We start from the raw sequence: 26,483 nt of genomic DNA on the forward strand, positions 1-26,483 counted from the left end.
GTTGGTCTGAACTGAGGTTGCTTTTCTCCAGAAAGGACTTAAACTTGCTTTTGCCAGGAGCCAAGGACAGCATTGTCTTGTTTATTTGTATGTGCATGCATGCTCCCATTTATTTTCTGCCATGGTGGTTTCTCTTACCTCCTGAGAGTTTAGCAGTACATTTAAAAGTATGTCTTTTGGGGTGCCTGGGTGGCTCAGTCGGTTGAGCGTCCGACTTCGGTTCAGGTCATGATCTCGCAGTCTGAGTTCGAGCCCCACGTCGGGCTCTGTGCTGACAGCTTGGAGCCTGGAGCCTGCTTCGGATTCTGTGTCTCCCTCTCTCTGCCCCTCCCCCACTCATGCTGTCTCTCTCTGTCAAAAATAAACATTAAAATTTTTTTTTAAAAAGTATGTCTTTTGTTCAGGAACTAGTTGCTGTGTAGCAGGAAGACTCCTCATGAAGTGAAAGCATTAATGAATTCTCTAGTAAGGGAACAGTTTTAACTGTTTTTATTTTTATTTAAAAAAAATTTTTTTAGCGTTTATTTATTATTGAGAGACAGACACAGAGCGTGAGCAGGGGAGGGGTAGGAGACACAGAATCTGAAGTAGGCTCCAGGCTCCGAGCTGTCAGCACAGAGCCCGACGTGGGGCTCAAACTCACAGACTGCGAGATCATGACCCGAGCCGAAGTCGGTCACCCAACCAACTGAGCCACCCAGGTGCCCCTAGATTAGACCTTTAAAAGTAAGCTCTGCCCATGATAGAAATTATAGAAATAAGCTAGGCTTCTGGTCTGGTAAATGAAATTAACACTCGATAAACAAGGGGCTGATAATTCACTTTACGGGAGGATTGACATTGAGGCTTTTGGTTGCGAAGTGTATCAAAGGTTCCATTTGTGACTGCCCATTTCTCGACAGAGGACACAAACATGAAGCCAAAGAATTGTGCATAACTATTAGAGGTCAACCTGAACTCAGATAAAGGACCTGGAGTTACTACAGAAAGTGGTGGGGGAAAACAGAATTTAACTGGGCAAAACCTCCACTTGGCACACTTTCCAGGAAACAAAATTAGTATGTTTCACCTTAGACAAAAAAATGTTATAAACCAGTTGTTTCATTTGGTTAACCCCCTATTAAGCTTCCCTGGACAGCTCCTTTTTCACTTTATCCAACAATTATTTGTAACCTAGTTTTAAAAGACAGGCCACTCCTCCTTCTCACTGAAGCCACCTGTGCTCTTTCCATATCCTCTAGGACTTGGGATTCCCATTCTGTCTCTGTCTCTTGTCTTCAGCCACTCCGGTTTATCTTGTTCTTTTCCAGGAACACCCAAAACACGTTCAGATTAAAACCCATGGAAAAAAACGAGCTCTCTTTCTGTCCCTCTATTTCTCCCCAGTTACCAATCCTCTCTCTCTCCCACTTTATGACCAACTCTTGGATGAGTTGTCCAGAACTAGTCTCCATTTCCTTCGCGTCTCCATTCCTCCCCAGTCCTCCAACACCGCATCAACATTCTCACCGTAAAGTTTCCCTATTTTCAAATTCAGTGGACACTTACTGCTCTGCACGTTGCTTCTCCACAGCATTCAATACTGTTTCAGACAGTGCACGCATGTGCATGCACACACACACACACACACACACATGCACTTCCTTTATCCCTTATTTCTTTTAAGTTTATTTATTTATTTTGAGAGATGCAAGCAGGGAAGGGCCAGAGGGAGGAGAGAGGGCATCCCAAGCAGGCTCCATGCTGTCAGGGATGGGGCTCGATCCCATGACCTCAAGATCACGACCTGAGCTGATATCAAGAGTGGACACTTAAGCAACTGAGCCAGCCAGGTGCCCCTCTTTAGCCCTTACTTTAAAATGTCAAAGGGACACTTGGTTGGCTCAGTCAGTTGAGCATTGGACTCCTGATTTCGGCTCGGGTCATGATCTCCTGGTTTGTGGGTTCAGGCCCCATGTCGGGTTCTGCACTGACACTGCAGAGCCTGCTTGGGATTCTCTCTCTCATAATAAATAAACTTAAAAAAATAAAATGTCAGTTATAAAGAAGGTCAACAATGTTGAGTATTATTGTATGTCTCCTGAAACCAATTACTGTATGATTATTACTCATAATAATTACTATTATCAGTATTGTATATGTTAGTGTAAATTATTTTCATTTTATATAAATGTATTTTTTAATTTTTTTAACGTTTTTTATTTATTTTTGAGAGAGACGGAGTGCAAGCTGGGGAGGGCAGAGAGAGAGGGAGACACAGAGTCCGAAGCAAGCTCCAGACTCTGAGCTATCAGCACAGAGCCTGACGCGGGGCTCGAAGTCACGACCCGTGAGATCATGACGTGAGCCAAAGTCAGACGCTTAACCAACTGAGCCACCCAGGTGCCCCTCTATTTTGTTTTAATTAAGAACTTATTATATTGATTTAAAAAATATATGCATAGGTAGGTTCTATTTCTGAATTTCATTTTAGGTTAGTAAAAATAGATTTTCAAGTATTCATTAGAAAAAGTTGGTGCTGGTCTGGTAAGCTTGAGAATTTCTGCTCTAACGGTTCTAGCTTCCTCTTTGTCAAGACACCAGGGCAGTGACCCAGTGGAAGCAAGCTTCTGTACTTCCAACGGCCCACGTCATTGCTTTCGGAAAAGATTCAGCTTATCAAGTAGCTGAGTAATAAATCTTCTCTTAAACTTACGTGAGTTATTCTGGTTGTTCCTTAGTTCTTGTGTGAAACCACACAAGAACTTAATAATGGACATTCTATCACTTTTAAAGCTTAACTCTCTCACTGTGATGTGTGGAAGGACACAGAGCAGAAAAACAAAACTCCAAGCATGAGATTTGTTTTGTTGTTGAAAATTATTGTAGTGAAGTTGTTTTCTGACCATGGTTCTTTCTTTGGAAAACTCTTATCAGGGGCTCAAGGCCATCTTTCGGTCATTGTTCCCAGGAAATGGTTTTTAGCCACTAGACTGCTTTGTGCGTATGGGTTTTTTCTTCCCTATACAGTAAGCCAGTTCTGCTTCAGTAGAAAAGGTTGACTGCATGATAGGTGGCTGTTCTCTAAAGAGTTCTTGTTTTCTTGATGGACCCAGGACCGACTTGTGGGACCACCCAGGGGACATCCCACGTGGAACACACAGAGCGCAAGCCTGTGGCTCTGGTGGGGTGCGCGTTTGCTCCTTCTGCCTTTCAGAGAACAGGGGTCGCAGCTACATCTGCAGTGTGCAGGGGCACAGCTCTCCAGGGCAGCCAGGGGACCAACGTCCTGGGGAAGTTGGTAACAGGGCAGAGACGCAGCACAAGGGGGACGAAGGAAGCCATCTCAGCCCTGATCCCTGAGGATCAACACCATCCAGGGCACCCGGGAGCTTATTAGAAATGCACAGGTTCGGCTTCATCCCAGATCCGTGACTCAGAGCTGCGTTTGAACAAGATCCACATGCGCTCCTGTGCACATTCTAGTTTGAGAAGCACTGCAGCTCTCACCTGCATTCAAGGCTGCAGCCTTCTGACAGCAGCACAGACGCCGCCCCCTCCAGGAAGCCTTCCAGGAAGGGGCTTTGGATGCCCCTTTCGCATCCCCCCTCCTCCGCATCCTGCCACCGCCACCACATTGTCACCTGGATCTCCTCCATGTCCTTCCTTGCCTGTTGCTGAAGATCTTCGTGTCTACCCTTCCTCAGAGGTGAGCTCTAGCCCAGATCATTCTGTACTCACTTTGCATATTGCCTCAGAGCAAGCGCCAGTCAGAAGGCTCACTGAGCCAATGAGCGATAATGAGTGGGCAGGTGATCGGCGGGACAGAAATAAAAGCCTGAAGTTCACAGAAGGTTAGGGGTTTATTTCTGTTGCTTCTTAGACAAGCCCTACAAGGTTTCAAACACAAAATACACAGACTGTTTCAATGGCATTGATTTTAAACCTCAGACCGTGGCATTTAGGACTTCTGGAGCACATTGGTTCAGGCACTTTTGTACCCAGAGGCACATAGAATTTACCAGGCTGAAAGGGAATGACCCACTCTCATGGGGGGTGCTGTTGCCAGCTGCCTGGTGAGGTAGGGAAGAGCAGCAGACACCAGATCAAGGCCCAACACACAGCCCCCCCCCCCCTTTCATGAGTCGACTGTCCAGTGGGTGGGTGGCCAGGTCCCCTGCTGCACCTGTTCCCTCCTGCCACCCCCACCTCGGAACCATTTTCTTCTCTTAGGAGCACCTGCAGCAGGAGGTGGATGGGGAAGGGGAGGGAGCATGCTGGAATTTGCCGTGTGTCAGCATCTTTGGTATAAGGAAATTCCCTGGGCCCAGGGAGGAGGGCCAGAGAAGGAAGGCCACCAGTACTGCCTGGGGTTGGAGATCCTGGTGGATCCCAGTCGCCCATGTTCTCCTTGCTTCCAATCAGCAGGACACTGAAGGGCCCTCACTGTGTTCAGCAAATGCTGGAATCTGTGCTTCGCCTGCCTCCTTTTCAGCGAGCATCTCCGAGGATCACGGCGCCGCTTCATCGGGGCCCATGTGGAAGGCGAACTTCTGCAGCTCAGCCTTGCAGGAGCAGAAGGAAAACATCTGCAGGAAGCAGACAGCTTCGCCTGCGCCACCTTCCCTCCATCAGTCACCGGCCTAATGAGATACTCTTGCACTTGGCTTTTTTTTTTTTTTCCACCCCCTTTTCACTAAAGGACCCTAATGCGTTCTGCAGACATGAGCTCATGAAGCCTCTCTGGGGGAGGCAGGGGCATCCTCTTCTCGTAGCGCTGTCTCGCCAGCCTTTGCTGGCTTGACCGTGCTCCTAAGGTACCTGTGGCCCAGAAGACCCACACTCCCCATTTGGAGCAGAGGTCAGTGTTTGTCTCACTCGTGTCTTCCGTTGGGACCCTGTCCCCTCTGTGGCTACAGGTCCTTTTTTTTTGTTGTTGTTGGAGAGGACAGATCATCCTGGTTCTGGGGTCGGGGGGCTCAGCCAAGAACAGCTATTTATCCACAGGGGAAATCACAGCAGTTTCAGTAGGAACCAGCAAGGGTTGGCATGGGCTTCGAGGACACGTGTCCTGCGGCCCTGGTTGGGATCCAGCCTCTTGTGCTTTGGGGCAGCAGTCTGACGAGTTTGCAGCTTTGGTAGAAAAGACCCTCCCAACTATTCTGAGTGTAACTGACTGGGGTTGGTGATCCTTGGGGTCACCATTGCCCACGTGCTCCCTGTTTTCCTTAGAGCAGTGTGGAACTTGGAGCCAGTGAGGTTTTCTGGCAGGTTCTCTGCCTGGCAGCAGCAGAGGGCATCTGATGAGGTCCCAAGGTTTTTCCACAGGACCAGTTCAGCGGGGACAGTCAGTCCTTTGGTGCCCTGGGCGGGTCTGAGAAAAGCCTCAGCTGTGATGCTGAGGGCTGTCTGCTATGTTTCCCCCTCCCTCTCGAACTGATTTCCAGAGGGCCTGCTCTGGGCCTTCCTAAGAGATATCCAAACTAATGATCTGAAAGGTGAGAAGGCACAGTGGTTTGAAGAACAGTCATCACCAACTTAAAGGAGGGAAAAAAAATTACCCTTGTTCTCAAGACGGTTCATTAGTGGCTCCTACGCGGAGGTGACTTCACACTCCCGCAGGAGGATCAATGTGTAGCCGCTGTGGTGACTTCTGACTTTCAGGAAAAGAAAAAAAAAAAATCTCCCCAGCTCAAGGAGGATTAGAGGGGACAGCTTCGGCCCCGACCCCCTGCACCCCCTACCCCGCAAAGGACTCATCTTTAATTTGCTCCCAGGGCACAGACACCAGGCTCACCCCCCAGGGTCCTAGCAACCGCCTGACCTCCTGCTGCCGCTGAAGGTGAATGAGGGAGGAGCCCACCCCCTGCTCGCTGGCGACCCTTCCACCCTGTGATCCCATGAGGCTCCAGGCAGAGCTCTTATCTGCCCCCTTTGGACTCCAACTCGACAAAAGCCTTGGGAAAGCAGCAAAAAGGGAGTGGGACACAAATGGATGGAATCCACCAAGGTACAAGCCTCTTACTGTCTTTTCTGTGCAAAGAGTGTCACTGCAGAGATCACAACAGTGTGAGCTGCTGTTCTAACATCTGGCTCTTGCTTTTAAATCCACAAGTTGAAATCTCAGGGGCTCAACTCTTTAAGTATAAATGCAAATCCTGTTATATATATATATATGTATATATATATGAAATATACATGAACATATATATCACACACACACGTGTGTGCCATTCTGAATGTTGCCACCTACATTGGTGTCCCAGGAATTCAGACCTCACACCACCAATGTGTGCACAATTTCACCGTCCTGCTCAATCGAGAAAAGCAGCCCCGACAGGCCCAGGGCACTGTCCTGCCTGTGTCTGGTTTCTGGGGCCAGAGGCGGGCACCTCACACGTGGCTCGTCTTCTGGGCCAGGGCGTGGTCCATCGGCAGCATAAACTTGGCGGCACCGTCCTTCTCCCAGCCTCTCCGGATTCTGGAGAGTCTGCGGCTGAAGCAGGGCAGCAGGAATAGAGCTTTGGCCAGGATAACGACACAGGGCACCAGCAGCGTGAGCGTGAAGGTGGGAGGCAGGTAGAACTTGTAATGGCTGTCTTCGAAGGCACGGGTCCAGCCGTAGGTGAGCGTGTGGAGGGTGCTCAGCACGAGGGCCACGAAGCCCAGGGTGGACTGCGGAAGAAAGGAAGGATGGAGTTAGGGCCAGGGGGACAACAGACACGGCGATTCCACCAAAGGCTCATCGGCTTGCCTGGCAGAGGGGAAGGAAGGCGGGGGTTGCTTTGGTAGTCAAGACTCTGGGTTCCAGTCCCAGCCCCATGACCCCCTCTCTGCATGATCTTACTACTACTCCCTGAACTCTCTGAGCCTCAGTTTCCCCAACGGAAAAATGACAATCATGCCTCCAGCCTGCAGGTATGTAAGGACTGAATCACGAGCATCTGATAAAATGAGGCGGTTTCTTCCCCAAACTGTGTTATTTTGGCAGCCACCAGAGGACTTCCGATGGAATGCAGTTCAAAGACGTTTAAAAACATCGTACTAGTTTTGCTCATATTTTAACGTATCTTAGAGTACCAGGTGTCTCCCAGCATACCAAAGCCATAGTTTCACAAATAATAATTGGCCTGAGATGAGGGGAGATAAAAAGGTGAACTGGTTTTAGGTTGATTTAAAAATAAACACAAAGTGACAAGCGTACTTGGCAGGTGGCTTTGGCACCAGTCGTGAGAGCGGCTCAGAGGCCTGCGGGCCGGGTCACCTGACGCTATTTGTGAAGCCCTAGGCTTGATGGGTGCCGGTCCCTCCCTCCCCTCCCGTCCATGCCCCGACTCACGAACACCTCAGCGGGAAACCCCACTAGGGCACTCTCCTGCCTGGAAGGGGATGCGCAGAGATGGAGACTCACAAACCTAAACAGAAGCTGCGGCCCGTAAATAGCTGGGAAGTGCCGATCTGTAGCTCTAGCCTCGGACTCTGTGGCAGGTCAAGTTCTTGTGGACGACAAATGAGGTGTTCCAGAGTCTGCTGTTGGTGGTATAGTCTCGCATGACACTGTGACCCCGGGCAAGCCACTAAATCAGCCTCAGTGGGAAGTCCGTGCTTCCCAAAGCTGGAGCTGGAGATGTGGGGGAAGCACTGTATGGATGGGCGTTCTGCAGCCCCCCAGACGAGGCCGGGGTGATGGACAGCACAGGGCACCAAGGGTTAGGGCTTCGTGGCAGGTGTGGGGGAGAGGCACTGGGCGGTACTGAGGAACCACCGAGAGATTTGGGGCAGGAGAGCCCTGTGTTCATTGCATAAGGGATGAAAATAGCAGGGACCTATCAAGCAGTGCACACATTTGCATTTTCTCCAAGGAGAGCCTGTAAGGGTTTAATTGAAATGCGGCAGTATGACGGTCCCTCAGGGTACTCTTTATGGGTTGCTTTTGAGCTTTCCACGGGGAAGCTACAATTGGGCCTCCTGGATTTCCTTCCAGCCCAGCTTGTCAGCATCGATCCAGGGGTTTGGTTGAGAGACGGTTTTGTCCGCCCACCCCTCAGGCACGGCTCGAAGTGGGTCCAATTCTGCTACCGTGCCTCATTCTCGCTCCTCCCACCAAGATGTGACACCTCAGTATGCGAAAGAACATTGTTTGGGAGAATTGCTTACAGTACTTCTATGAAGAAACAAACATTTTCTAATGACTAGCCACTATATGTTCATAGAGAGGTTCCCAAGTACAGCATTTTTGAGCCCTGAAAAATACTCGTTGCCGGAAGACCCCCAGTTTCTCTGTTTTTCCTTAGCTTTTAACCACTTCAAGGATGTCTTTATCCCATCTTTAACAATTTCCTGGCTCAACACAGCCTGTTGGGAAAAGCCATCGTTGGATCCGTGCTACTCCCCACAGTCAGGTCAAATTAAAATGGTCAGTCCCCAAGTGGAAGGCTCCCCGCCTGCGAGTCACAGCCAAATCCTCATCACTTCCAGATGTATCTATCAAGAACGCCAAATCTCTTAGCAACTTCTGAACCACACCAACTTTTTCTTAGTTCTGATCTACTGATATTGAAGACTGGGGTTACAAAGGTCTCCAGCACTGAGAAAATATTTGGAATTAATATCCGCAATACATAGAGAACTCCTAAACTCAACAACGGAATACCAAATGACAGAGGGGCACCGGGGCGGTTCAGTTGATTAAGCATCCGACTCTTGATTTCGGCTCAAGTGATGATCTTACGGGTCGTGAGTTCGAGCCCTGCGTCAAGCTCTGTGCTGACGGTGCACAGCCTGCTTGGGATTCCCTCTCTCTCTCTCCTTACCCCCGTTCACGCTCAAATAAACTTTAAAAAGAAAAAGAAAACCAAACAACCCAATTCAAAAATAGGCAAAGTACTTGAACAGAAGTTTCTCCAAAGAAGATCTCTGAATGGGCAATAAGCAATGGAAGAGATGTTCTGCATCACTGATCATTAGAGAAACGCAAATCCAACCACAGTATGTTGCCTTGTGCGTGTTAGAATGGCTACCGTCAAAAAACCAGAAAACAAGTGTTGAGAGTATATGGAGAAATGTGAGACCTCGTGCACCGTGGGTGGGAATATGAAAGGCTGCAGCTGCTATGGAAGACAGGAGGGAGGTTCCTCAATAAATTAAAAATACAATTACCATGGGCTCCAGCACTCTCACTTCTGGTATACACACCCAAAGGACTACGAGCAGGGTCCTGAAGAGATTGGCATATACCCCATGCTGGTACCAGCACTGTGCCCGATAGCCAAAATGCGAGAGCAGCCCGAGCGTCCACCAACAGATGAATCGATAGGCAAAGTGTCATCACTCTAAACAGTGGAATATTATTCAGCCTTTAAAAAGGAAGGCAGTTTGGGGCACCTGGGTGGCTCAAGTCGGTCGAGCGCCTGACTCTTGATTTCAGCTCATGTCACAATCTTCATGGTTTGTGAGATCGAGCTCCCGCGTCAGGCTCCTCGCTGCCAGTGCTGAGCCTGCTTGGGATTCTCTCCCTCTCCCTGTCTCTCCCCTGTTTGTGCTCTCTCTCTCTCTCTCTCTCTCAAAATAAATAAATAAATGAACATTAAAAAAAGTGAAAAGGGGGGCGCCTGGGTGGCTTAGTCGGTTAAGCGTCTGGACTTCGGCTCAGGTCATGATCTCGCGGTCTGTGAGTTCGAGCCCCGAATCGGGCTCTGTGCTGACAGCTCGGAGCCTGGAGCCTGTTTCGGATTCTGTGTCTCCCTCTCTCTGACCCTCCCCTGTTCATGCTCTGTCTCTCCCTGTCTCAAAAATAAATAAAACGTTAAAAAAAAATTTTTTTTTTAAAGTGAAAAGGAAGGTAGTTTTGACACCTGCTCTGCCATGGACGAACCCCGAGGACATGATGCTAAGTGAAATGAGCCCGTCACAAAAAGACAAATACTACATCAGGGCACTTCTGTGAGGCAGTAAAAGTCAGAGATGGTGGAGTGGTGATTGCCAGGGGCTGGGGATGGGGGCAGTGGGGAGTTAGTGATTAATGGGGACACAGGGTCAGTGTTGCAAGATGAAAAGAGCCATGGAGATGGATGGTGGGGAGGGTTGCACCGCAGCGTGGATGTACTTAATATCACTGAACTGAACATTTAGAACTGGTTAAGAGAGTAAATTTTGTGTTATTTTACTACAATTAAAAAAAAAAAAAATTGAGGGGGAAGGAAAGGCCCCCAACACGGACCATCAGGAATAAATCTTGAACAAGCCAGACGCCACGCTGGGGTCCCTCAACCAGCTCCCTGGCCCCAAACTGTTGCTTCCCTAACTCAGGTGGATTTCCTGGGCTTTGCTCAGATGCCTGGGAAGTGCCTTTTACCCCTGAGTCTGGGACTGTGGTTTTCAGATCTGGTTACATGGTAAGATCGCCTGGGGGGCTGGGGAATAATATGAATGCCCACGCCTGGCCTGGAAATGCAGACTAGATTGGTTTGGGGTGGGGCTGAGGCATCTTTAGCTTTTAGAAATTCAGCGATGATGCTCCTGTGCGGGGAGGACTAACAACAACTAATTTAGGAGACTCTCATCACCCAAACCTTTCTAGCATCAGGTCGAGAAGTCCCTGTGTGCTCTCTGCCCAGGCTATTTGATTAGGGTCAACCTGGCCCTATACCTGCCTTCCACAAAGATCCACTGAGGCCTTGATGGGCCCTCTGTACTGTGGGGCTGCCCCAGATGCTGCAGCAATGAGAACCCACCCAGGCCCAGGAACCTAGCCCCTGCAGCCCCAGTGAGGCCTCAGGTCTCCCTCAGTGACATGCCCCGAAGCTCCCTACCCACGTGGGCCACCACCCCCAGCTCCTAGTTTGGAGTAATGGATTGTGCTGGGCATGTGTACATGCACTGGGAGGGCACAGAGATGCTGCTCCTGTTCATACGTCCTCATCCTTTTGCCATCCAAAATTCCATGCTGACAGATGGCAGCAAGCCCCAGCCTCGGGCTAATGGTTTACAGGGAGGGCTGAAAGTCAAAGACCAGCCAGTAACAAAGGGCCTCTTGACTTTCCAGTCCCAATGGGACGCCTGGATGATTCCAGCGAGTCTGTTTTCCTAAAACTCTCTGTCCTTGGAAACAGTTTGAAGATCCCACACACTGCCCCCATCCCGACAACGCCTGTATTCCCCAAGCTAAAGCCATTTATATTATACGTAAGCTCGTTAGCAAAAAAGAAACAGCCAGATTGTCGGTGGCTTCTGTTGGTACTCAGTTACTGTGGCACAGAGGGGCTTTGGCCAACGGCTCACAAAGCCGGGGTCAGTGCTGGTCTCTGTCATTATTTCAGGCTGGTGGCCGGAGTGGGCAAGGTCACAGGAAGTTCCCCTACCTTTGGGGCCGACCTGGGCTTCTAAGAGCAGAATCCCGATTTCTCTGTCCAGGTGGGCTGCACTGATCTGGGTATTTTGCCATCTAACAACGTCTACCTGGCTTAGTAAGAGCAGTTAGCACAGCTGAGACCAAACCAAAGCAATAACAACAACTTTGAAAACAGTCCTAGGAACAAAAGGATAAACACCACCACAAGTCACTGGTCTGGAGTCAACACACCGTTTTGGTGACTCTTAGCTAAATAAACCATAGACCCAGGAGGCAGGCGAAGCCCATTGAGAACCATGGCTCTCCATGGTCAGTTTCTTTCTTTCTTTCCTTCCTTCCTTCCTTCCTCTCTCTCTCTTTTCTTTCTTTCTTTTTTTTTTTTTTTTAAATATTTATTATTTTAAAAAAATTTTTTTTTCAACGTTTATTTATTTTTGGGACAGAGAGAGACAGAGCATGAACGGGGGAGGGGCAGAGAGAGAGGGAGACACAGAATCGGAAACAGGCTCCAGATTCTGAGCCATCAGCCCAGAGCCTGACGCGGGGCTCGAACTCACGGACCGCGAGATCGTGACCTGGCTGAAGTCGGACGCTCAACCGACTGCGCCACCCAGGCGCCCCTAAATATTTATTATTTTTGAGAGAGAGAGACAATGCAAGCTGGGGAGGGGCAGAGTGGGGGGACAGAGGATCTGAAGCAGGCTCCGTGCTGACAGCAGCCAGCCCGATGTGGGGCTCAAACTCACGAACTGTGAGATCATGACCTGATCGGACCGGAGTCAGACACTCAACTGGCCGAGCCACCCAGGCGCCCCTCCAACAGCCAGTTTCTAAGCCTTAGTGCCCTGCGGTGGTTATGTGTGGCAGCGGAAGGAGATGGGAGTGCTAATCTTATGGGGAAGGTTGCAACTTATCTCAAAACTCATTCAGCCGCTACTAAATACACGTATTGCGCATTTGACGTGTCCTCAGCTCACACCTTCCCGAGGACCACAGGAGAGGGGCACGGACATAAATGAGGACACTGATGCTCTGACAGGCTAAGAAACTATCTCACGGGGCAGCCACAGTCTTGGGACTGAAACCCAGATCTGCTGGCTCTACAACGTGTGTCCCCCACCACCCCCTACCTACCCTGCACCCCCCACCCCCCACCAGAGGTTACTACACATATCATGTGCACCTAAGTCCCCCAAGGTGCTTACAGAAACACACTTCTTGGGCTTCTGAGTCCATAGGTCAGGGGTGGTCTGGGTATCTATTTCTCCAAGGGAGTTCTGGGACTCCAAACTTTGTGATGGAGGCTTACGGGAACCATCACATTTTTCATTACTGCCCAGTACACAACCACGCATGCAAACATGACTATTGGAAAAAATATCTATCCGGGGAACATGCAAGGCACTCTGACATTCTGTAACATCCTATTTCGTTTGTAAAAAGCTGGTTGCGATCCACCAAATTGATTTCGTGACCCACCAGTGAGAATCGACCCCAGTTTGCCAACACTGCCCTGGACCATTCGGACCCCCAGGGTTGGAGTGTCTCGGCATCTCGTGAACTCAGAAATGGGTGGTTGGTAGCTTCGTCAGGGAGAGTGGAGATGTGGCCACACGCCCCAAGCATAATAGCAAAATGCTTTTTGTTTTCTTCCACATATCACCCCCATGGTGGCTCACGACACCTCTGTAGGCATTAACCCCATCTTCTAAGAGTGTAAAGCGAGGCTTGGGGGAGGGCGCGGGTCATCGGCCCCCAGCTTGAGCTGGGACAGGGGGAGGCAGAGCTGGACCCCGGGCTCCGGGAGCTGACGGTTTGCACTCTTGGGAGACAGAGCGTTTGATTTTCTGGACAGAACGTGGGCGTTTGACTTCCACAAGTAAAACCCTGCCATTGTTACCTACCCATCTCCTGGCCTCGCAACCCCCCTGCTCTGGTAGTGACAGAGGGGCTTCCATATTTAGATTTCAACTCTTAAATATGTAAAGTCGAGCGCGGCTGCCAAGGTTCCGGGCACCTTTTGCTAACAAAATCAAATCCTCTGGCTTTCTCCGGCAGCCGGAGCCGGGGCCTGTAATCTACAGCTGCTTAACGGAGCAACTTGCTGGTGAGGGGGGCAACCCGCCATCTGTTTTAATTGTGGATGAACCCCGCACCCCAGGATACTCCGGGCAGGAACGGGAAAATCCTAGATTTGGGTGTGCGCCACATGAGGATTAGCGGCAGATAAATAAAATTCCTTTCTCCCCCCTCTGATGCTGGCCTGCGTTAGCCCCGAGTAGGACCTCTGGAGATGAGCAGAGCCAGGGAGATTCAGAAACATCCACTTAAAAAACAAAACAAAACAAAACCACCACAACTTTGTTTTGTTCTAGGGTATGTAAGCGTCCCCAGTCGGGAACAATTAATTTGGATTACGTAAGAGCACCGCTCTTATGATCCCTCTGCGGATCCTGGGCCGTGTCCTCGCCACACAGAGAGGATGTGTGACAGATTTTTTGTTGATAATGGGGGTGGATATGATAGCTGTTCTCTGCCCTGATACAGTATCGATGGCAGAACCCAGCATTAGTCAGCACCTATCCACGGAGGGGATGAGTTAATCCACCAACACATGGGGGCTGACCGCGTACTTTGTGCAGAGAACAGTGGGAGATGCCAAAGAAAGATAAAAAAAAAATGTCCCCGGCTCAGTTGTCCTTTCAGTTGCAACGCGGCTATGCCTGTCTTGTTCCCTGTCACATCACAGACCTAACACGACGCCTGGCATGCAGTAGGCGCTCAATAAGTATTTGCTGAACTAATACAGGTGCAAAGACCCCGTGCCGTCAGCGGCATCTCCTCAACTGTGTTTGCTGCAGCGTAAGTAACCGTTATCTGAAAAATCACAACAAAAAAACAAGACAGAAAGAACAAAACACGGGGGAGGGAAGAGGCTAATGGTGAAATAAGTCAAGGTGGGTGTCTTGTAGACGTTACTAGAATCTCTGCTGGGTCAAAGTGCACTGTGAGGCTCTTAGGGGAAGGAAAATCTTTTCTCAAATTTATTTGACAAGAGACCTCCTTTCCTCTGGAGTTTTCAGAGGAACGGTGGTCCTTTGGGAAATGCTGTGTTTTACCCCCTATGCCCTGGTGAACCTCATGTTCACCTCCTCTTTGCCCTGTGTGAATCAAGGGCCTAAAGGGGACAGGAGGGCCAGGTTGAGATGATGTTGCCGGGTGGCCGGCTAGGCTCACTGATCCCAGCTAGAGGGGCGAGATGCTCAAGGATTGTGGAAACTGAGAATGTTTTAGCCCGGGGTTCAGTGTCCTGTCGTCTAAATTTTTCTTCTTTTTAAAAAAAAAAAAAATTATTTACTTTTGAGAGGGATGGGGGGCGGGGGAGGGGCAAACAGAGAGGGGGAGAGACTCCCAAGCAGGCTGTGCGCTGTATCTCACCAACTGTGAGATCGTGAGCTGAGCCGAAATCAAGACCCTTAACCGACTGAGCCACCCAGGCGTCCCTGTTGTCTGATTTTGTCACGCGCCTACACCCGGCTTCCCCAGATGTCATGAGGACGGAGCTTCGTCTGCACCCCATTTATCAAGAGACTTGGCTGAGCCCTCAAGGCCCCAGAAGGCCCTGGCATCTGACTGAACTGTCCTGTTGCACACATTGCGAAAGCCGAGGCGGTTCCCAGAAGGGAAGGTGCTTGCACACGAGGGTCGGGGCCAACGTAAGCTGAGGAAGTGAGCTAGGGCTCACTGGCGCAGGCAGAACTACCTTACCTGAACGAAGCTGAACTCCCTCCAGTTAAGCGAGTTTGCAATGGATGGCAGTGAGGTGACGGCCAGCAGGGACAGTGTGCCGAGGGCCAGCACTCCCAGGGAGAGGTATATCTCCATCCTCCAGACTTCCTCCTCAATCCACAGGTGGCTCTTGTTGGCCAAGACCTAATGGAGATGGAAGAAAAACCGTGAGCACAGTGGCAGAGGTAGGTGGCCTGGGGCGTGGGCGAGCTGGGGTTTTAGGACTGAGAAACGCCATGCTGGCTAACGTGCCCGCCACACTCAACGTGTGCCTGGTCCTGTTCGAAGTGCTTCTTAGGCATCAGCTCCCCCGATTTACAACGCCACAAGGTAGGGGTCGCTGTGATCCCCATTTTATAGATGAGGGAAAATGAGGCACGAGGAGCACGTAACTTTGCCAAGGTGACACACAGGGTAGTGGACGGCGGGGCTGGGATTAGGACCCGGGCAGTCTGGGTCTTGGCTTTCACAAAGCTTCCCGGGGCCCGTGAAGCAGCACAGTCACGTGAGCTAACGGCAAGGGGTCCGAGAAGTCAGTAAGACATACAGACCCTTCAAACATGACCATATCACGTGGTTTTCCGGGCCCCAGATCCCCCAAAGGAAGGAAGAGCTCTGCTAGCTTGGAATCCCTTCAGCCAGATGGGTTCATGCCTCCGCTGCCTGGCTCCCCTTCCAGACCGTCTTACCCTCGACCCTTTACCTTCCTGTTCCCCCAAGCTGCCCCGGCCACTGGCTTCCGCTGAGGGCACGCACACAAAGACACGCAGAGACACTAAAGCCCTCCGCGCTTCCTGACTCAAAGCCACCAGCTACCATCTTCCACTCCATCCCCCATTTCCGCCCGAGGAATACGGCTTTGGCTCAACCATTGTGCCAGGCAACAGGGATGGACATCCATCGCCGAGCAGTGAGCACTTATGAAGCGCCTGCTGTGTGCTGTGCCCTGGGCTGCCGGGAGCAAGGGTACCTGCCCTCACGGAGCTCTGGGATCCCCCGCGGAGCTCAAAGGGCACACGCATCAGGGAGGCCTGCAGGGCCCAGAGACTTCTCCCCCGCAACTCCCCACGTGGAGCGCCCGCGTGCCTGCCACGCCATGAACAGCACACACGAGGAAGCTTCCATTAAGGTCCTTGCAGCAGAACCGTCATTTTCCATCTAGACCAGGTAGCAGAGTTCCTGGAAGTCAAGGTGTTCTCTGAGAAGCACCACGAAATGCCACTACTTTCGCGCTACAGCTGCAGACCGAGGAACAGTATTTTCTGTCAGGAAATGTGACTCTGCCTCAGCCGGCAGGTCTCTGCTGTGCAAAACAGAATGACTCATACAGGTTTTTGAGACACTATTTCAGCAGGAAAGAAAAAAATAACCCAAGTCCAGTTACCAGAGACAATATTAAAAATGAATCTGGTGAGGGGCGCCTGGGTGGCTCAGTGGATTGAGAGTCCGACTTCGGCTCAGGTCATGATCTCACGGTTCGTGGGTTCGAGCCCCGCATCGGGCTCTGTGCTGACAGCTCGGAGCCCGGAGCCTGCGTTGGATTCTGTGTCTCCCTCTCTCTTTCTCTCTCTCTCTCGCTCTCTCTCTGCCCCACCCCTCCTTGCTCTCTGTCTCTCAAAACTGAATAAACATTTAAAAAAATAAAATTAAAAAAATCTGGTGAGCTGAGCAAAATGGCTGAAAACCTGATAGGACAAAGTTTAAAGAAACCTAGAAAATGCCATCCTCCCCCTGCCCCCCCCCCACCGGTGCTTTTCCTGCAGCTGAGAAACACGATCGCCTCTGTTCTATTTTAGGGCAGGCTGGCTCACGCTGGTGTCTTTAAGCCATTAAGGGACCAGGAGTCCGGGGACCCAGGTTCTCATCCTGACCACTAGTTGTATGTGACTGGGCAATCCCGGCTCTGGGTCTCTGTTTCTCCGCTGAGGGCTAGAAGAGGCCACGTCTGAAATCCCACGACTGTGCTTGTGTACTGAGCACGTGTCAGCATTTGCCGGAAGGGTCTGCCGCTACTACCCTGCAGAGGGCGGAGAGGTCCCCCTGCGTCACGGGCTCCGAGTCTTACTCACACCTTCGCAGTGTTGACAACTGCCACCGAGTAAAGTCATCTCCCTGTAAGTTGTTTGTTCTTCAGATACACCTCATTAGTCATTCCTTTCTGCGTTTCGGTAAAATCAGGCAGTTAATGTCATAAGTCAGAGTCTGGATGATTACACACACATACCACACTTGCTTGCAAAATGTCTTGTGTTTTTCCTCTGATATTTCCACTCTGCAGTGACTCTGCGAAGCGGAGGGGTGAGGTGGGCAGGGGAGCAATGGATGGCGAGGAACCTGCGTGAGGACCTGTATCCCAGCTGCCTTCTATAGCCTGTGGGATTTTTTAAAAAATTTTTTTAATGTTTATTTATCTTTGAGAGATAGAGCACGAGCAGGGGAGGGGCAGAGAGAGAGGGGGAGACGCAGAATCCGAAGCCGGCTCCAGCCTCTGAGCTGTCAGCACAGAGCCCGACGCGGGGCTCGAACTTGCGAATTGTGAGATCACGACCTAAGCCAAAGCCAGACGCTTAACCGACTGAGCCACCCAGGTGCCCCCTAGCCTGTGGGATTCTTAACCAGCCTCCTGGGCCACTGTGCTGTATCTGGTGGGCTCCCCAGTGACCAGTGTCACACACGACTGCCTGGAATATAGATTCGACAGCTCCTCATTCCCCTGGTAATTCTCCCACGTTTACTGCTAACCCAGTTGGCCACCTTGAGAGTGACCAGGGTAGTGCTTGCAGCAAGGGATGGAATGGCGGCGTTCACACGTGGGGTTTCCTTTCCCTGGGCGTTGAAGGCTAGATCCTGAAGGACCCAGGGGCAGGAGGGCCAGTGAGGCTGTGGCTGAAGTCCCTCTCCACGTCCCAAGGGTGGGCGGTGGGTGGGAAGAGGGTGGTGCTGACCACCAGCCAAACTCGGAGAAGGGGGAGGCAGGGTGTGAAAGGCAGCCTTTGGCAGTGGGAGAATGGCTTCCATCTCAAGGCTGGCGTTCCTGCCGATGCTGCCACTAGGGGGCAGTCACGAGACCCTCGGCAGTCTCTTCCTGGCTAATCGCACCGCTGTCTCTCACTTTGTTTATTGCAGGAGAAAAAAGGATGCTGTTTGTGAAATGAGTAGCCTGTGACTGACGCACAGGTGATTAGTAAAATAAATGGCTGTGCCGTTGCTCTTAATGGCAGCGAGGCAGTTACACTACTTCTGGCCCTACCTACACTCAATGTGTCCTCCTCCTAAGAGATGCCTAGTATTGGCTTCATAGTGGCACGGACATGTACCGGGAATCTGTGTTAGGAACCGTGGACCTCAAGGGGTAGAAGACCCAGTCGTGGAACTGAGTGGGGGCAGAAGACAGACCTGTAAATGAGTGATTACAAAGTAGCGCATGATAATAACCCCAGAAGTGTGGACGAAATACAACAGATTACAAAGGTGGGTATGGGTGAGACAGGCAGGCAGGGGGAGCTTAACAGAGGTTGGGTGTTAAAGGAAGAATAAAAGGGGGGTGCCTGGGTGGCTCAGTCGGTTGGGTGTCCGACTTCAGCTCAGGTCATGATCTCGCAGTCTGTGAGTTCGAGCCCCGCGTCGGGCTCCGTACTGACAGCTTGGAGCCTGGAGCCTGCCTCGGATTCTGTGTCTCCCTCTCTCTCTGTCCCTCCCCTGCTCATGCTCTGTCTCTCTCTCTCAAAAATAAATAAAAACATTTAAAAAAAAAATAAAGGAAGAATAAAAGGAGCGCCTGGGTGGCTCAGTCAGTTGTGTCTGTCTGACTTCGGCTCAGGTCATGATCTCACAGTTTGTGAGTTCGAGCCCCACATCGGGCTCTGTGCTGACAGCTCGGAGCCTGGAGCCTGCTTTGGATTCTGTGTCTCCCTCGCTCTCTGCCCGTCCCCGGCTCATGCTCTGTCTCTCTCTCTCTCAAAAAACAGATAAACATTAAAAAAATAAATAAATAAAGGAATAAAAGTTCGTCAGACTGTCAAGGTGTCCCAGGGTGGGGAGTCTGGGCCAGGAAGAATGAGCTCTGCCCACTCGGAGGACAACATGGGCCCTGAGTGTCACAGGAGCAGCGGGGAGAGAGCACAGCTGTGCTGTGAGGAGTCTATCATTATCCCGAGGACAGTGCAGGACCATTGAGCGCTTTTCAGCAGGGACACGGCTAAGACGCAAATTTTAGACTCTCCAACAGCCTGGACTAGGTTTGGGGCGAGGGGAAGAAGAAAACAGTTGTGTGGGTTAAACATTTCCTCTGATCTCGATTTTGATCTTGAAACGCACTCCTAGGGAGCCACACAAGCAAATCAGAAAGCACTACGCAAATATTAATTATTAGGTGATACTACTGTCCACAAACACGGTCTCGGGGGCTTTCTCTACAGCTGGGATGTAGCTCTGCTTCCAAATCTGCAGACTCCGGGGATGGAAGGGACCCCTGCAGAGTCTCCCATGTCCCGGCTAATGTGGTCCCTTTCTCCAGAGGCCCAGTAGGGCAGCCGAGGTGGTGACCACCTGCCTGCCTGGAGGCCCCGAGAGGATGGCCCCTGAGGACAGGCTGGAAAGGCCACAGATCAGGCAAGAGCCTGGCAAGAACAGGCAAGAGGCAGAACAGCTTCAGCCCTCAGCCCTCCATCTCAGAGCCCGAGGGCGTGGCTGACCCACAGACTATCCAGCCTCTACTCCAACAACCCCAGGTTCAGGAGATCCACCACTTCCGGGCTGCTCTGTGTCAACCCCTCACCTCCATCTAACCCCCCTCCTCCTCCCCGACATACTCTGCCAGCCCTGGCTCTGCCCTCCAGAACTCTGTAGGACAATGTAAGGCCCCTTTGCATGACAGGCCTTCACCGTCTCCAAGTGATTGTGTCCTATGGGAGTGATGGTTGCCTGGCAACCTCCGACGGGGACCTGCAGCCCTACAGGGCTGTGGACCTCGGGAAAATTACCTCGCACGTGCCCCTCTGCGCTCTGGTATTTGCATGGTGGCAAAACTGGGCTAACGTAATATCAAGCGGAGCCTTGGCGGGGCAGAGAATTTAGAGAGTGGCAATCAGAGGGTGGACGGGGGTACAGCGGGCGCAGGGGTTTACCCAGGGCTCTAGGAGGGAGGAGGCATCACCTTCTTCTCCACCCACTGCTTGAAGCACCTGCCACCCGTTGCGGGCAGCAAACACGGTGCCAGTCCCCGAGGAGCCGTGCAGAGCGTCCTGCCGAGCAGGCTGGCTCGTTTTAGAAGAAAATCTCATCAAAGAGCATCAAAAACATTAGCACTGGGAGGGGCCTCACGACATCAGGGCCTTGAGGACAAAAGAGGGACTGTGACTTGCTGAAGGTCAAAGTCTTTGTGCTAATGAGTGATGCTGGGGGCCAAGAGTTTAGGACTCTGGCCTTCAGGCCTCCACGCCACCCCATGTCAGCTATGGCAAGGGACCAGACTGTCTTACTCCCTTCTGGGGCCCCAGGGCCTGGTAGAGCCGGTGCTCAGGGAATGAATGAATGAATGACCTGAGTTCTGAAATCATTTGCTCAACTGTGAATTCGGATTTATTTTCCCCACAGGAAGCTGGAAGGGTATGAGCATGGGTCCGCAGAATGGCCGGATCTGAATCCCAGGCTGTGTGACTCTGTCACGCTACATAACCTCTCTGTGCCTCACTTTTCTCATCCATAAAATAAGGGTAGTATATAGCCCCTGCCTTACAGGAATAAGGGTTAAATGAATTCACGGTACGTAAAGCGCTTAGAATGGTACCTGGAACGTAGCATGCTCTTCTTAAGGGTTTGTGACTATTGTTTTTTCCCTTTTTCTCATTTCTAGTGGGTGTATTGCTTCTCTGCCTGAAATCTGGGGTTCTTCCTTTCCCTTAGGAAAGCCTAAGCCCACAGGCACAATGATGCCAGGTGTCTGTGGGTGGGGAAGAACCATGGCATCTGAGAAGCTGCCAGCAGGGAAGCAGGGGCCCCCAGAGGAATAAAAGCTGGGATCTGTGGTTCTCTGGAAGCGGCCCAGCCTTGCCTCCAGCTCCTGCTCTGGGGAGGTGGCCGCATGGCAGGGAAGGGCCCGGCCCTGGTAAGATCCCTGCGTCCCAAGCAGCAACAGAAACTTCAGGGGCCACCTGGGCTGAAGGAAAGGTGGATGAAAAGTATCTCCCCGGCACGCGGGCCAAACTCCGTTGAGTGACGAGTGGCCTACGGTGGGAAGGAACCCGTGTCCCTGGCTGGGGGCGGGGGACTGGAGGTCGAATCGAGCAGATGGGGGAAAATAAAGAAAGGCGGTGTTGCTTTATAGACCTGAGCTTGGAACTCAGAACCAGGCCCTGTGAGCTTGTAAACCAGGAGGGAGCAGCAGGGGGCCCTTTTCTGTGGGTACGGGTGCCAGCTGACCCTGCCTGTGTTGCTACCCGGCTTGGCCTGAGGGCCCCTCCATTCCCCGGGGGAATCCTTCTGGCAAAAAAGCACCACGTGGGTTTCCTAAATGAATGAAAATGAGCACGCCCCTCCCTCCCCCCAAAACACCTTGCTCCTGCAGCCTTCCTCACTTCCGCTGACTGGCAACTGCATCAGTCCAGATGCTCCGGCTAAAACCCCGGAGTCATCCCTGACCACCCCACATACCCTGAAACCGACAGGCTTCCGAACTCTGTGTACTCTGGCTTCAAAATATGCTTTCAGTACTTTCGTGCCCCCGGCTGCTCCCACCCCACTCCAAGCCGCTACGGACTCCCGTCTGGGTTCCCGTGCAGCCTCCCGACGGGTCTCTCGGCACCTGCCTTTGACCCCCTCTATAAGAGCGGTTCTCCGTGCCGCATGGACAACAGGCCGTGAGTGAGACAGGTAAAACGTCAGGCAGATCACCTCCCCTACCCAGAACCCCTCGTCGGCTCCCGGTTTCACCCAGAGTCTAAGGCCAAAGCCCTTCCTTGGCCGTCGGGGCCTCCCTGGTCTGGCTTCAACATCTCAGGCCTGGCCCACCCCGCCTGCGCTGGGCTCCCCCAGGTTCCCCAAATGCGCCAGGAAGCTCGCCCACGGGAGGGCCTCTGTTCTCGCTACCCCCTGGGCCGGCCGCCACTGGCCACTCCCCTCTCCTTTCGCCTCTGCTCGCCTGTCACCCCCCTCTCGGCAAGGCCTCCCCTGCCCACCTTTAAAGCTGTGCTCCACTCTACTCCCTGCCTGGCTTTTCTCCTCAGCCTCCCCCGCCTGGCGCTGTGGCCGCGGGCTTTGGGACTCTCCCCGACCCTCGGCATCGTGCGGCGGGGCCAGAAGCGGCCGAGGGCGGCTGGCGGGCGCCGTACCTGTTTGATGGCGAGGTTGACCACCTCGTAGCGGTTAACGCGGCCCAGGGGCAGGCAGAAGCTGTAGAGAGCGTGCAGGGCAGCGCAGAGGAAGCTGAGGAGGCCCAGCTGCTTGCGGTGCTGCAGCCAGTGGTCCAGCCAGTCGGGGAAGCGGCGGTACTTGGTGCCCCGGCGCAGCTGCAGGGCGGCCGCCAGCACGCCGGGCAGGTACACCAGCGACAGCAGCACGTAGGCCACGCACGGCAGCGTCGTGTTGACCACGGACACGGGGAGCTTGTAGAATTTGCTCTTGCCGTCCCGCACGTAGGGCTGCAGGACGTCGCGGATGAAGTTGTAGACGTAGAAGAAGGTGAAGAGGCCCAGGGCCAGGAGGGCGGGCACCTTCCAGCCCGGGAGGAGGCGCAGGGGCATGGCCTCCACCTCCCGGGCTGAGGCCAGGGACCCCATGTCCACGGGCATGAAGCCCATGGCTCGTACCACCTCCGAGACAGCACGCTTGGCTTCCGGCTGGTCGCTGCACATGGGCACCTGTGGGGAGGCAGGGGCGGGGGATCAGATCGGGTCACGGGCCCCGGGGGCGGCCGGGGCCTCCGAGAGCATCTCGGCCAAACTCCTCACTAAGCGGCTGAGGGAACCCAGGCCAGGGAACCACAGAAGGTGTCTCTGACTCCCGGGCCAGGGTCTTTCCTCGGCCCCCTATAGCCTCCCAGCTCCCCTGCTCCAGCATGCCCCCTACGTAAAGAGAGGACCCAGGGCTCACCTGACAGTGAGCATTTTGTCCGATTCATTGCCATCAGCAACCGCAAGCACCGTACCCCCCTAGGCAGCCCTCCAGGGGTCCCTGGAACGGGTGCTTTGAGAACGGTGGCCTGCTCTGGGGGTCGCCCAGTACTTGGGCTTTGCATGTGGCCCAGAGCGTGCAGCTGTGGTTGCAGCTGCATCCCTCGGTCCACAGTGTCCCCTTCGATGGTGTCCCTCGGCCCCCTGGGGCCCTCAGCCAGCCCACGAGCCAGCCCCAGCCTCATCGCCCACGGCTTCCCACCATGAGCTCCCTGTGGGCACATTAGCGTCCTCAGATCTCTGAACACCGTGGCCTTGCTGACACTATTATGGTCGGTCTGGTCCACCAATACTGCCTCAGCCCCTACTATGGGCCAGGCTTTACACAGGCAGCCCTCAAGCCTGTAGGTTAGTACATCCCCATTTTTCAGATGAGGAAACTAAGGTCCAGGAGCATCATTTCGCACCTCTGTACCTTTGCAGGTTGTCCCCTCAGCCTGGAACGTCCTCCCTGCTCCCTGAACCTGACAACATGAAGCAGGACCGAGCCAAAGCTGACCTTGAAGTCTGCCCTAGCCAGCTGCCAGTTCTGTTCCCTGCAGGCCCTGCCACCCAGCCCTCACCTGCTGTCCCTTGCCTATCCACACGTGGGAGTCCCATGACGCAGGCTGTAGGTAGGGTGCTCCAGTCGGGGGTGGAGAGACACCTGTGGGCTCTCCCACAGGCTGGCACAGAGCTGGGCAGAGGAGGCATCTGAGCTGGACAAATTGGTAGAGGTTCTCACACTAGAGCCAGACATCCTTCCTCCAGGAAAATGGAGGTGGCCTCTTGGCGTTTAAAACCACCTCATCTTCACAAAAGCCCCTCCTGCCAAGAACTGTATGCAGCTTTGGCCATTTCCTGGAGCCATTTTCCACCTCTAGACAAAACCTACTATTGACAATTCTGAGAAACCGACTCAGTTCTTAGAAGCTCTTGGAATCAAAGAGCTGAAGTTTGGGACTTGCCTGCTTCCTCAGAACCTGGCACATAAATGTGTTACTTTCCTAAGTCCACTCTCAGAGCAAAGTCTCTCCTCTCCTCGACTCCAAGTAGTCAAAAGAAAGCCATCAACCTCTTCCTCTTGGCCCACTGGGAAATCAAGTTGTCACAGAAGAACGAACGTGGATTTCAGATCCATATGAACTCGGTTCACACCCAGCTCTCCAGCTGTGGGACTTGGTGTAAGCAAGTTCACTGACATTCATGGGCCTCAGTTTCCCGCTCTGTAAAATGGAACTTTGCAGCGACGGGAGGTACGCTGAGATAATGCGCGTAAAGAGCCTGGCATACCGAGGGCCCTCAACCAATGTTAGCCACTTATATTTATTGTGATGATGGTAGGTATTCCCCTGGCACCTACCTGCCTGTTCCCATCCCTCGGGCCGGACTGCAGGGTCCAGGCAGAGATGACGTTGAAGGCCTTGACCACCGTGCAGGTGGGGAAGAGGGAAGCCAGGTACTCAGCATTGGACTCGTGGTGCCGAAGGTGCTCCTGCTCTGTGGGGTTGCTCACATCCACGAGGATCTTGCCAGCCAGCTGGTCACTGAGACCGCACAGTGAGGAGTAGTGCTCCCGGAACATGGCCACAAAGATGACATCAGGGGACTCCACTGCATCCGCCTGGAAAGTCACTTGTGCGGCCGAGGGGAACAGCCCGGCCGTGCGTTTGGGGTTGCGGCTTCCCACCACCACGCTGAAGCCGGAGCTCACCAGGCGTGCGGCCAGGGAGCGGGCGAAGTCTCCGCTGCCCAGGATCCCCACCTTGGGGGCCTCACTGGGGACCTCAGCAAGGCTCCCATCACTGTCCAGCAGGTGGCGGCTGATCAGCGGCTTGTCCATCTCTCCTGACATCTTGGTGGCTGGAAAGAAAAACAGAACTTGATCAGCGGAGAGCTCCGATGACCGTCTTTCGTAGCACCTTCCTCTTTCTTGTCCACTGTAACCACATGGTGGTCAAAGAATCCCCAACAGCCCTTCAGGAGTGCTAACATGTGCCAGCACAGGGGGACAAGCTGGGTGAGACCTAGCGCCTTCCCAGGGAGGGCCCAAACTCAGGAAGAAAGGGGAGGACCTTTGCCCTCCACCCTTTGGCCTTTGTCCTGAACTGTTTCCTTGGGACAAATCTGCAAGCGTGCTGCGAGAGAAGCATATAGAATTTCCATGAGGGGTGCCACACAGTGCCATCCTTCTTTTCAAAGGAGGATGTGACGATTACTGCCCAGAAGGGACCCCCATCTCACCACCGCTGGGTGTTCTCTGATTACCAGGAAGGGCGACGTGTTCTTGTGCTTGTTTGCATTTTGCATTCTGGGAAGGCGCCTCTGTGCTCTTCCTTGAGTAGAGGATGAGCAGCTTGAAGGCAGGGGGACCTCATCTTATTTGACTTTGGGTCTCCCCATTGGTCACACGGCCTAGTACAGAGACGGTGCTCAATATTTGCTGAATGAATGAGTGAACACTGAAATCCTGCTCTCAGGGGGTAGAACTCAAGTGAGACATGACAGTGAGTAGGGCCCTGAGATCTCCTTTACTGAGCCTGACATATGAGAGAACATGGGGGAAAACCCGGACTTGGGCCAGAAGCTTCTAGTAAACTTGGATAAGGGAACATTCTGCTGTCATTGTCACCAACTTTTTTTTTTTTTTTTTAAGTTTATTTATTGTGAGAGAAAGCATGAGTGTGCGAGCAGGGGAGGGGCAGAGAGAGAGACAGGAGAGAGAATTCCAAGCGGGCTCCGTGGTGTCAGCGTGGAGCCCAATGTGGGGCTCGATCCCAAGAACCGTGAGATGGTGACCCGAGCCAAAATTAAGAGTCGGATGCTTACCTGACTGGGCCACCTAGCTTCCCCTGTCACCGACTTCTAACTGAAATTTGCAATTTCCCTCAAGTATGAATGTTCGTTGCAAAACACAATAGTATTAGCAGGACCTGTGAGGTTGTCACCAGTACTGGCCGGTGTCATATCCCAAGTTTAATTGTGAAAGAGTTCTTCAAATACTATTTAAGCTTTTCACTAACTTAAAATCATAGTACCTATGAGCCCCTAAACATATAAAGCAAATATTAACAGATGTGAAGGGAGAAATAGACGGCAATACAATAACGATAGGGGACTGCGCTATCCCGCTTTCAACAATGGATGCAGACAGAAAATCAGTACAGAAACTGGACTTGAACTATACTTCAGACCAAATAAGCCCAACAGACACACAC

The 26,483-nt window shown here is 52.5% G+C and overlaps 1 protein-coding gene across 3 annotated transcripts in view; it reads right to left on the minus strand.

Moving 5' to 3' along the window:
- Nucleotides 1-5,517: 5,517 nt before the first annotated feature.
- The window catches only part of STEAP3 (STEAP3 metalloreductase), a 50,273-nt gene continuing 29,307 nt past the window's right edge, over nucleotides 5,518-26,483 (minus strand). For all 3 annotated transcript variants that reach the window (XM_045479548.1, XM_045479550.1, XM_045479549.1), the window contains exons 2-5: nucleotides 24,629-25,128; nucleotides 22,447-22,974; nucleotides 15,098-15,262; nucleotides 5,518-6,654 (exon numbers count right to left, since the gene is read on the minus strand). In XM_045479548.1, the coding sequence (XP_045335504.1) occupies nucleotides 6,373-6,654; nucleotides 15,098-15,262; nucleotides 22,447-22,974; nucleotides 24,629-25,128 (1,475 nt within the window). In that variant the 3' untranslated portion in view covers nucleotides 5,518-6,372. The remainder of the gene's footprint in view (nucleotides 6,655-15,097; nucleotides 15,263-22,446; nucleotides 22,975-24,628; nucleotides 25,129-26,483) is intronic.

The sequence above is a fragment of the Leopardus geoffroyi genome, chromosome C1 (assembly GCF_018350155.1).
Source record: "Leopardus geoffroyi isolate Oge1 chromosome C1, O.geoffroyi_Oge1_pat1.0, whole genome shotgun sequence".
Classification (NCBI taxonomy): Eukaryota; Metazoa; Chordata; class Mammalia; order Carnivora; family Felidae; genus Leopardus; species Leopardus geoffroyi.